The 12,100-nt window shown below is 40.8% G+C and overlaps 1 protein-coding gene across 1 annotated transcript in view; it reads left to right on the top strand.

Annotated features, from left to right (window-relative positions):
- Window positions 1-6: 6 nt before the first annotated feature.
- The window catches only part of Bmp2k (BMP2 inducible kinase), a 133,142-nt gene continuing 121,048 nt past the window's right edge, over window positions 7-12,100 (top strand). Inside the window, exon 1 of the mRNA XM_008843694.3 lies at window positions 7-303. Coding sequence (XP_008841916.1) covers window positions 135-303 — 169 coding nt within the window. The 5' untranslated portion in view covers window positions 7-134. The remainder of the gene's footprint in view (window positions 304-12,100) is intronic.

Below are 12,100 nucleotides of genomic sequence, written 5' to 3' on the forward strand. Positions count from 1 at the left end.
CGCTCCCGCGGGCAAAGGGCGGCGACCCCTCGTGGACGTACGGACGGCCGGGTCCCGCCGGCCCGGGCCCGAGGACTTGCCCTCTCGCGCACCCGGGGTGCCCTCCCAGTGCCCTCCAGCGCGCCGGCGGGACCATGAAGAAGTTCTCTCGGATGCCCAAGTCGGAGGGCAGCGGCGGCGGGGCGGTGGCTGGCGGGGCCGTGGGCGCGGGGCTAGGCGGCAGCTTCGGAGGTTCGTCCCTGGGGGTCCGAGTGTTCGCCGTCGGCCGCTACCAGGTGACCCTGGAGGAGTCGCTGGCTGAAGGTACGGGTGCCGGGGGCGGCAGGTGAGGGAGGCCGGGGTGTGGCGACCGGCGGGCTCCGCGCCCTCGGTGGGGTCCGCCGGCTCTGCCGCGTTGCGGGGCTGGCGCGGCCGCTGGAGAAGGGCAGGCTGGCAGCCCCGTGACGGCTCACAGTAGTCGGGATCCGAGTTTGAAATCGCTTTCTCTTCTTCCTGACGTCCCAGCGAGGGATGTGGGGTCGTGATTGGACCGGTGACTCATTGGACCTCGGATGGAGCAGTCCCGCGCCTCTGCTTGGCAAGCTAGGGCTCGGGCGGGTGTCTGCCGGGGTACACTATGCGGGCCCTGGACCCTACAGCTGCTGCCGCGGAGCCCGGGGTTGTTTCTGCTGAAAAACAAAAATCAGCAAATAAAACAGCACTTCCCCAACTTCTCTGTGTACAGCTATCTGCGTGTGTGTTGGTAGTGTCTCCAAGTTCAGTTACGCAGTTGCTGGGTAGCAGGCGGGGTGTGGGGTGGGGTGTGGGGTGGGGGCAAGGAAACTTGAAGAGTACTTATCTTTGTTTTAGAACCTTCTCAATGGGACAAGGTACAGTTCTTTCCTTCCCAGTTTGTCTTTTTGTTAGGACTTTAAAAAGTGAAGCCAGGCAGGCTAACTTTGACTTGGAGGGATTTGGGGGGAATCTTTCAGTGTCTGAAACAGGCTGGGACAGCAGGTAGAGTCTGGTTACAAAAAAAAGTTTACTCCATGTTAAAAAAAACTTTAATTTTGTGTTTCTGGTATAACTGGCTTGTATAAAATTCTTTTTAATTTCTTATTGTATGCCTGGACCTTTGAATTTTTGAATGTGAAATATTAAAAATACTTCAAAAAATTTATAAGAAATACTTCTGTTGATAATGAATGGCTCTTTTAAGTTCTAAAGTTAAGAGAAAAGAAATCTAAGAGTACTTTCGATTTTCTGATTTGCTACTTAGATACTGACATGGTTTAAAAATAAGAGAGATTCCACTTGTGTTTTTGAAATTTCATGAACAACAGGAAACTAATGCAAGACAAAATATCCAGGAGTTCTGTCTATAAGATAAAGAAAAAGATTATCAGGGGTGGGTGGCATTGTTTTGTAAGCTTAGAATAATGACCCTATCTGAATCTTGGTGAGGTAGAAGGAAGAGGGTCTATAGCTTTTCAGAATATGGTGAGTCGTTTTGATAGATTGACTACACCGCGCAGTTTTCTAGCACTTGCTTCTACATGGATTTCGGGGTTCAGGTTTAGTTGGGTGTAGGGTGTAGGTTTTTAAGCACTGGTGACTTGACTCATCATATTTCTAGTTGTCTTAGTAATTTATTGAAATGTAGCTTGAATAGTTATTCTGCCTCACTGAATTCCAGATAGGCCACTTACTTGTTTATTTACTTATTTATTTATTTGTTTGTTTATTATATCTTTTTTCAGACAGGGTCTCCCTGTAGCCCCAGCTGGCCTGGAACTCACTATGTAGACCAGTCTGGGCTTGAACTCACAGAGATCTGCCTGCCTCTGCTGGGATTAAAGGCTTGTGCCATCATTCCCTGCTAGGTCTTTTATTTAGAACTAAGAAAATACTGACGTTTCACAAATAGATTTTGTAAGTTTTATCACATCCCTTAAGTGTTTCTTACCCCACTTTCAATCACAAAGCACAGATGCTGCTGTTAGAGTGCTCCTTTGTGTGTGTCTGAGGTGGGTGGGGGAGACATAGACTCTGGAGGTTGAAAGCAGGGTCTCCTGTATGTATGCTAGACAAGTGCTATACCCTCTGAATGGTAGTGATATCACCAGTCTCTCTTTTTTTTTTTTTTTTTTTTTTTTTGAGAGAGGGTCCAACTATGTTGTCAAGGCAAGCCTCAAATTTTTGATCCACTTGCTCTTGCCTTCAGAGTGCTGGGATTGCACACAGGCCTTCAGAAGCTGTCAAAAGCCTGGGTTCCACTGACTTTTGCTTTAAGTTTTTTCTGTTCATGTGTGGGTTTTTTTGTTTTTATTTTTTTGATTTGTTATTTTTGAATATTTTGCCTGCAAGTATGTAAGTGTACCATGTGTGTGCAGTGCCTGCAGAGGCCAGAAGAAGGCGTCAGAGTCTCTGAAACTGGAGTTACAGGCACTTGTTAGCTGCCATGTGAGTACTGAGAGCCAAACCTGGGTCTTCTGTAAGAGTAGGCAGTGTTCTTAGACACTGAGCCATTTCTACAGTCTCATGTATGGTGTTTTTTTGTGGGTGCATGCTTATGTGTGTGTACCTGTGAATGCCTGAGAGCAGGTGTATATCTGTGTGTGTGTGTGTGTGTGTGTGTGTGTGTGTGTGTGTGTGTAAGCCAGAGGTTGATACTGTCTTCCTTAATTTCTTTCTACTTTAATTTTTAAAAAATAATTATTTTTTGATCTTTTGGAAACAGGTCTTCATAAAGCCCCAGCGGGCCAGGAGCTCACTATGGAGACCAGCCTTGATCTAGAGATGTGCCTGCCTCTGCTTCCTGAGTGCTGGGATTAAAGGCCTGTGCTATCAATGCTCAGCTTTCACTTTAGTTTGACACAGGGTCCATCATTGAACCCACAGTTCATCATCCATTCCACTAGGATGGCCGTCCAGTGAGTCCCAGAGATCTGCTTGTCGTGCCCCCCCCCCCCCCCCCCCGCAGCAGCTCCCATCTTTAATGTAGAGGCTAGGGATCCAAATTCAGGTTCTCATGCTGGCAGAGCAGGCACTTTTCCTATTGAGCCATCCCTCAATGCTTCATTAAAAAGGAAAATTCTATTTATTTTTTTGTTTTAATGAATGATCGAATGGTAGGAGGAAGCAAAGATGGAAGAAAACCATATGGAAGATGGAATTTCCTGTTCTTACACCCTGGCTCCTGGGACCATCTTCTGTAGCAGCAGGGCCTAGCCAGGTTTTCTCCCCCGGTGCATGTCTACCCTTTCAAGCACACACAGTCAAAATTACCTATATTTAGCTTACTTTTTGATCCTGATGGATTTATTCTTACTTTAGATGCTTAATGTCCCCTCTCCCTTCCAAGCAGGTGATTCAGCAAGTTAGGCAAGATATTTAAGCACAAGTCTGGTTCATATTTAAGTATGATTAATCAATAAAGTGACAGATTAATCTGCCATTTAAGGTGTTTGTGAAAAGTCATGAGGGTTTATAGTTCTTCAATAGGGAAGAAACATACTGCTGAATAGAAAAAATATCAGAAGCTAAGACCAACCAAGAAACACACTTGGTAGATTGTCCATGTTGGGAAGGTCAGTGAACAGGGCAGGGCCTGGTGGGTGCCATGCTCTGAGATGTTATTGTCGTGCTACTGCAAACATAGGAGGCTTATTCAGAGTGGCCTCTGGTCTTTTCAATACATCAGTCTCTGTCTTTATGTAATTAGTTATGTTCCAGAAGCCACTGTGAACACTGACTTAGCAAATACTGAATCATTGCTTCTAGGGAAATAACAGGGTTGGATACCTCAAAGCCTTGGTTCACAATGTTTTTTGTCAGCTGATTTATATGCACTTTATCTTAAGTGTACTTGTTTTTAAAGAAACCTTATTTAATATATACTAGTGATTCATTAACACTGAAGTCATGGCAGTATTGCTGTAACTCATGCCTAAATGAAGATTATCTAATGTGTTTTTTTCTGTTAAGGAGCATCATAGCCTGTCTTGCACCTGTGAACTCTAGATAGCCCTTGAGCATTGTGCCTGGGGGCCCCTTTAAAACACGGAAATCAGCAATGAAAAGCAAATGAGAAAAAGGACTCATGGACAGTGTGGGGGCTGAAATAAGAACATGCAAATCAAGACATCCAGTTTTCAACATTGTGTGCCTGTAAATGATCATCTAAGTACCATGAAAAATGATTTGGGAATTGAAGTAAAGTTTAGCAAATAGATGAATAGACAGCTGGTGGAGTCCAAACGATGATCAACTGTTATTATAACTATTGTTATACATGCATATTTATGTATCATTTATATAGTTTATTTATAATCAGTCATTTTCAGGAATATACTTGCTTTGTATTACCTAAACTGTTGGAGTAGTTTCCTCTGTGGAACAAGTATTTGCTATACTTGTCTTTGTAGTCAAGCACATATCCTATATGTTTGAAAATGTTGGTAACTTTCCCCTTTTTCAGTTTCTGTTCAGAGTTAGAGCACTGATACCATAGTGAGGCATTTTCATGTGTTTTCTCACAAAGGGTTCAGTTTCAGGAGTGAGTGCTAAACGGATCCCACCTTGGGCTTTAGAAATGAGAAAAAGTCATGTGCCTGTTTTAGCTTGAATTGGTGTCAGATTGTCAGGCACAGATAATTCAGTGGAACCTTCAAGTTTTTATTAAAAGGTAGGAATGATTTGTTGTTCATCTGCACTTCTGAAAGAAGGCCTGAACGCTATTGTGAAGAATTTAATATTGGTTAATGATGGGAAGAAGGTTTGTGTATTCAGTTTTGGTTTTTTGAGACAGGGTCCCATGTAGTTCTGGCTGGCTTCAAATTTTGTGTGTAGCTGAGGCTGGCCTTGGACTCCTGCCTGCACCTTCCAGAGGCTAGGATGACAAGTATGAGGTACCACACTCTGCTCAAGGACTTAGTTCTTGATGGGGATATTTTTTTTTCTATCAAATATTCAGTGTGTAGAATGGACTTTAGGGAATATCAAGACAGGAGAACAGTGGGAATGTGTTGAGATCATGAGGTTACAGAGGCTGCCTAGAACAGTACTGAGAAGATGGTGAGGTGGGGAAGGCTCCCTAATGTGGTTATGGGGGTTACTGGCTCCCAGTAATTGGAGGCAGGAATTTAGAATCCTAGAAAAGTAGCTCAGCAGTTTTCTTAGTATTAGCTGCTTGGTGTGGGTGAGCAGAGGCTGAATACTAACTACTTCTCCCTGTTAATTTTATAGGAAGGTAGTAAAATATGTACGCCTGATTTTGCAGTAGAAATCAATAGGGAAATGATGAGTTTAAGTATGATACCTCATTTGCAGAAATCATCTATGGCTGCCCAGTAACTTCTAAGTTAATGTTCCCAAGACAGGACAGAAAGGACAAAGGGGAGGATTTAACAAAAACAACAGTTGTTACTATTCCATATCTCTTTAATAAATGGTATATAATGCTGCTTGTATAATGAAGCCAGTTTTCTAGCCTAATAGAACTTGTAGTCTAATATCGAAGACAATATTAAGCAAGCAAACAAAGATCACTAAGGTAATGTAATTAAAAATGAAAAGAAAGTTCAGGGTTTTATGAGAGAATAGATAATAATTCAGTTTAGATTAGGGAATTAAGAAAAGCCTTTTCAACACTTTAGCAGTAATCCAAAAGATAAGAAAAGTTAGATAAAAGGTGAGATGTGAAGGGAAGGGCTGTTTGGAGTAGGTCATGAAGAAAGCAGTCCCTAAGTGAAGAAGAGTGTCAGCAGCTGAAATAAGCTCAGCGCTGTGGACTCTGTTTGATGGACCACGCTGAAGCGGTGACCAGGGTTCAGGACTTGGTGTGATGCTGAGTTTAGGTTTTATTTGAAATGTAATAGGGTGATATGGAGAGATTTAAATTGGGGCAGTTACTCTGATGCATATTTCCAAATGATTATATGGATTGGTAGAAAGTGGCTGAGAAGTGTACAAATGTGCAGTAGTTACAGTGGGAATACAATGGTAACGGTGTTTGAATGTAAATGCTGTAGATTATACGGAAGGTGGGTTGAAGGAAGTATCAAGAATGACTTGCTTGTGCACTCTCGAATAGAGGTACCAGTTGCCGACATAAGTACTGAACAGAATTGGGGGTGGGTTGTTGGGAGGTTGTTCAGTAGTTTAGACTTGTTTAGTTGAGGTGTCTGTGAGGAAATGGCAAGGAATTTGGTCTAAAGCTCAGTAATAGAACCTGGGCTTAGGTATAGATACCTGCAGTTACATGAAGCCTGAGGACAGGATAGAGTGGGGAGAGGTAGAATGAGGAGAGATCATGGAAGGACTCCTGCAGACCATTGGTCTCAAAACAAGACATTTCTTTGAAAAAAAATTTTTTTTTTTTACATTTTGTGTGTGTGTGTGTGTGTGTGTGTGTGTGTGTGTGTGTGTGTGTGTTCACATGCCACGATAGGCATGTGGAAGGACAACTTGTAGAAGTTGGTTCTCTCCTTCTACCATGTAGGTTTTCCAGAGATTGAACTCAGGTCATCAGGCTTGGCAGTGAGTACCTTTACCTGCCGAACTATCTTGCTGGCCCCTGGTCTCAAAACATTTCAGTTCATTAGAATCATTTGGAGGATTTCGTGAAGTCCAGAATCCCAAAGTTTGAGTGTGTAAGTCTGGTCAACACAGTGGTAGTATTGCTGGTGGATCTGGAGCCACACCTTTAGAACCACTGATTTAGAATAGGCAGAGCAGATTGAAGGAGCCAGTGAGGTGGGGATCTGATGCCTGGAAAATCCAAACTTGGAGTGGGTGAAGAGTCGTGCTTCTGAGAAGCAGTCTTACTGAGTCACATTCCTGGCCTGGCATTCAGTTACCATGCCCCCTACTCTGGCTTAAATCTTACCTCTGAGTGTTTGCTAGGTGAAGACTCTGCTCCAGCCTCAGTGTGCCCTACTTCTTGTTACTCTCTGACTAACTCTGTGTTTGCCTTGTGGTTCTATCCCTAGGTACTGGTTAGGATCACTTCCTATGGACACTTGGTAGCTATTTGCTTTTCTCTATTGTTTTTCATTCAGTCTTTTATCTTGAGGTATAATTATGTCAGCATTTAGAAACATTAAGGTAGTTAATTATTGTTCCTCTCTCACCTCCTCTAGTAGATAATAACTTTTTGGGGAATAGAAAGACTCTCTTAATTGTATTTACAGATGTCTATGCTGTACCATGGACATTCAGATACTTAACAGAAATGATGTTTGACTTAAAAAATTTATTATTGTACATGTGATAATGTGGGCATGTGCCTTGGCATGCATGTGGAAGAGAGAGGACAACTTTTGGAAATAAGTTCTCTTCTGCTAGGGGATCCAGGAATTGAACTCAGATACTGAGGGCAAGTATCTTTTACCCACTGAGCAATCTTACAGGCCCTTATTTTCTTCTTAAAACCATATTTATTTTTATGTGTATGAGTGTATTGCTTGCATGTAGGTAAGTGCACCCATGTTGTGCAATTCCCACGAAGGTCAGAAGAGGGTGTTGGATCCCCTGGAACTGAAGCTAGGATGGTTGTTAGCTGCCATGTGGATGCTGGGAATCAAACCTGGGTCCTCTGCAAGAGCAGCCAGTGCTCTTAACCCTGAGCCATCTCTCCAGCCCAAACACATTTTAAAAAAATATTTTATTTTTTAATATTTTTATTTTATGTGTATGAGTGTATTGCCTGTATGTGTGTAAGTGCACCCATGTCATGCAGAACCCATGGAGGTCAGAAGAGGGTGTCGGATTCCCCTGGAACTGGAGTTGTGGGTGCTGGAAATTGAACTTGGGTCCTCTGCAAGAGCAGCCAGTGCTCTTAACTGCTGCCCTCTCTCTCCAGTCCCACATGTTGTTTTTCAATAGAAATAAAAAAACCCAATTTGCAAATTGAAATCTACCAATGGAGGCTTCCTCATTCGACCATGAAAGGTTTTCTTTTCTCTTTCTCTCTCTTTTTTTTTTTTTAACTTATGCTAGGGGACCCTGAAATTTTAATTTCTGTGAAGACAAGCAGGTTAATTCAAAGTGTCATTTAACCTAATCCATTAAAGAATAGTCTGGATGTCCCCTGGTAGTCATGTTACCCTATTGACATGTTTTTCATTATTCTACAAAGACAGTTTTTAACAAAGGAAAGCATTATTACATGCACCTGTGAAATTGCTGTACAGTCTGCCATGGATTCTGGGTGAAGAACTTTTGAAGGCAGAGTGGGAGGCCGGTTCTGCCGCACCTCTGGTCCCTGTCCTCTAGTGCATATCCAACAATTACTTTTCTCTATGTTGTGTTAAACTCTTAGGAAACATTGTTTCCTCTTCTGAAATACAAATTAAATATATGTTGTGAAGATTGAACAGTGCATTGCATGCCAGATTTCTCAATATATATGGGTAAACTTGAGATTCAGATTTATTTTTAAGCTTTTAGTGAAATCTGATTCTGAAATTCTAGTAACTTGCTTTCAGATTAGGTGTCACATTTATCCTGAATAGATTGCTTATCATGTTTATGTTTGCATAAAGTCTAAAGTGTTTTAATCAGACAATTAAATAGCCATTTATAATGTTCAAGTAAGTATCAGTCAGCTGTATAGAATTTTGACTTCTATAGTAGCATATGCTTTCACAGTAAAAATGAAAGTGATTACCAGCAAAGGCCACTGCATAAAATATTAACACATGCTTCCTTTTGGGATTGTTTATGTTACTATTGTAGAGGTAGCTACTATGATGTAATTTTCACTGCCTACTGATGCATTTTCTCCAGAGGTGGGTAGTTTTATTCAAGGACAAGCTACTATTACTACTACTATTACTATTACTAAAACAATTATTCTGAATTTTAGTGTTATAAAGAATTTAGTAGAAATTATGCATTTATTTCCAATAAGGGTACTATATTACATAATGTCAGATTTTGTTGCTTTTAGCTTTGTCAACTGTTGTGGTTTAATACTGGTAATCTCATGTTAAGCACATTGAAAAGATTTCATCTTCTATTATTTTAAAACAATGAGCATGTAGAAGGGAAAAATGGAAAAGATCCTCAATGTTAATATTAGAGAACATACTAAAAGGTGAGATTGGTGTCCTTACATTGGTTCTGGGTCTCCTATAGTGCTTTTAAAAATTAATATTATACATCACCTTGCTTTTCTTTCTCCATTTCTTACCTATTTTTGTCACTACTTGAAATAGACTACACATATCTGTTAGAGCATGCTTGGTAGCTATCAAAATGATTAATGACTTGGAAGCTTGGAATCAAGAGTCCTGCACAGGATTTCAAAGTTGTACTTGTGGTCTGACCATAATGTTTCCGTCTCCAAGGGGTTGTTACTATTTCCTTGTATCTATCTGGTGAACTATTCATCCATTCATAAGCTACTACTTTAGGGTAGGAAGCTGAATGGTTTAGGACTAAATGCCCTACTTGGTGCGTTTAGTTAATTTGGAGCGTCTTTATGTGTGTCATCTTTAGAAATAAGATCAGTCAACACATGTCTGCAAACAGTTTCAGAAGTCTCAGTAGGGAAGTGGTTGTAGGGCCTGTTCCACAAAGAGATGTTGTTAGAATTTTTTGGTTTATTGTAGTCTTGTAGAATTCCAATACCATTAGTAGTTAAGGACATAGTTTGGTATAGTCTTTAGAAAATAATTTTTCAGTGGCTATTCTCTTAAAGTATCAAATGATTGTTATAACTGCTTTGCTTATTTTAACATTTCTTACTATCTTTGAAACAGTACTTTGTTGGAGGTAACTATCAAAGGGTTAAATATTAAAGGTAGAGCTTAGAGTCAGACCAGCTTCTAATCCCAGTTCTTTCCTTAATTGGCACTGTGGTATTTTGACCTCTGTCTCCTCAAGAGTAAGAATGAAGTGGATACAATGAGTTTTTAATCTATTTTTCCTTTATTTATTCTCTGATTGATTGATGTAGCCAGTTTTTATTGCTCCTGCTACTGCTACAGAGGCTCATGGGGAGGGAAGCTATGGCACTGGGCCCTCTTAGGAGACCATGTTCAAATAGCTGTGTTTGATTAGACGCTCTTTCTTTTTTTTTTTTTTTTGGTATTTTTGAGACAGGGTCTCCCTGTAGCCCCAGCTGGCCTGGAACTGGTTCTGTAGACCAGCCTGGCCTCAAACTCACAGAGATCCACCTGCCTCTGCCACCTGAGTGCTGGTATTAAAGTCGTGTGCCACCAAGTCCAGCCAGAAGGTCATCTTTTTATTCCCTAGTATAACATTATTCCTTGATCATTGGAAGAAGTATTTTCTAAAATGTTGCCTTGTGTGGTGCCTCTTGAGATCAAGGGGTAGAAAGGAGCTGAAATAAAATTGTGTGGCATTTCAGAGTAATAATGGTTTCAAAAGGTTTGCCAATTTAGCTCTTGTTCTAGTACCTTAATTTGTGTTCTCCAGGTGCGTGGTAGATGATCAGAAAGCACAAGAAGCATTCTTGCCTTTCTGGTTTTTATTTGAAAAGAATATACAAAGAATACTTAGGATAATGGTGAGTTTATGGTTAGAAAGTTTTTTTTTATCCATGATATGTGTGAAGACTTTGGTACTATTTATTTCCAATTGTGTCAACCCTAGTTTGGGTCCTTTGTACCTCTCTTTTACAGGATTATATTAGCATTCAGACTGTTCTTTCAGGCCCTGCCTTGCCAAACCAGTTCTTGTATTCCTCTGGCTTGTTCTTGCTGAAGTGGACTTGTGCTCATCCACTCTGTTGTTTGCTAAGTCAAGCGAAATGCAAACGCATCACCATGGAACTTGAGGCGCTTTGTAGTCTGATCCCAGCTCATAGGCTGTAGCATTACTGTTACTCCATATGTATATTACTGTGGATTACCTGCTGTTTACTGCACTTCTGTCATCCTTTTTTGCTGTAGTTTGAATATTTGTGATACTCCCATCCACCACACTTATGAAGTTCCCACTCCCATGGTGATAGATGAGGAGGTGGGGGGGCCTTGGGAGGCGATTAGGTAATGAGAGTACCATCCCTTATGACTGATTTGTTTTCCTGTAAAAATGCCCCAGGGGGACTCCTTGCATTTTCTGCCATATGAAGTGGTGATTAAGAGCTCTGCAAGGAAAGGGGCCCACACCAGACCCTGAATCTGCCTGCACCTTGATCTTGGGCAACTTAGTCTCTAGAACAGTGAGAAATGAATTTGTTGTTTATTCCCCAACTTCCTAAACTGTGGTTGCCACCCCACATGGGGTTGTGTAACTGAATATGGGGGTTGTGAAAAAATCTGGCAACAGTAAAAGGTTTCTGAATGGCCAACAAAATCAAATGTGAAATGAATCTGAGGTATCCCTGACAGCTTGCTGATGCTGCAGTGGTAACTCCATTGTCATCATACCATAAAACACCAGTGAACACTTCTTGAAAACTGCTCTCCTTCATTTGAGACTGTTTTATTTAACATTTAACATAACATTAAATGTTAGGAACTGCAGTGCTTTTACTGTACATACAAAAGTTTTCTGCTTTTATAGAAACAGTGCTTTAATTACAGAAAACAAAGACAATATTTTCCTGTTGTAATTCTTCAGCATGTAAATATCAAATTAGTTAATATTTTGATTATATTAGAATGTTTAAAAGTTGTTTGAATTGCTGACTTCAATTTTGTAAAAAATTGGTATCCCAACCTTCGGGAGGCAGAGGCAGGCAGATCTTTTTGAGTTCAAGGCCAGCCTAGTCTACATAGTGAGTTCCAGGGCAGCTGGGGCTACAGGGAGACCCTGTTTCAAAAAGACTGAAAAAAAAAATTGTAAATGAATTCTGAATTTGGATTGGAACAAAATTTCTAAAAATTTCTGAAGTGGCCCTAAGCATACGTATGCCATTTTTATACTGAGTATTTACATGAAGCAGCATTCTCAGCATTGACGACTATTAGAAAAAAATCAATTGAAGAACACTGAGGATGGTATGCCCTGCAGTGTCAGATATTCAGCCAAGGTTTAATTCTTTATGTAAAAACAAATAAGGACACTCATCTCATTAGTTTATAAATTTGCTTCAATTTTTAATAAATGGTAAAATGATATGTATATCAAAGAATTCTTTAAAAGT

The sequence above is a fragment of the Nannospalax galili genome, unplaced genomic scaffold, assembly GCF_000622305.1.
Source record: "Nannospalax galili isolate Female #2095 unplaced genomic scaffold, S.galili_v1.0 scaffold440, whole genome shotgun sequence".
NCBI lineage: Eukaryota > Metazoa > Chordata > Mammalia > Rodentia > Spalacidae > Nannospalax > Nannospalax galili.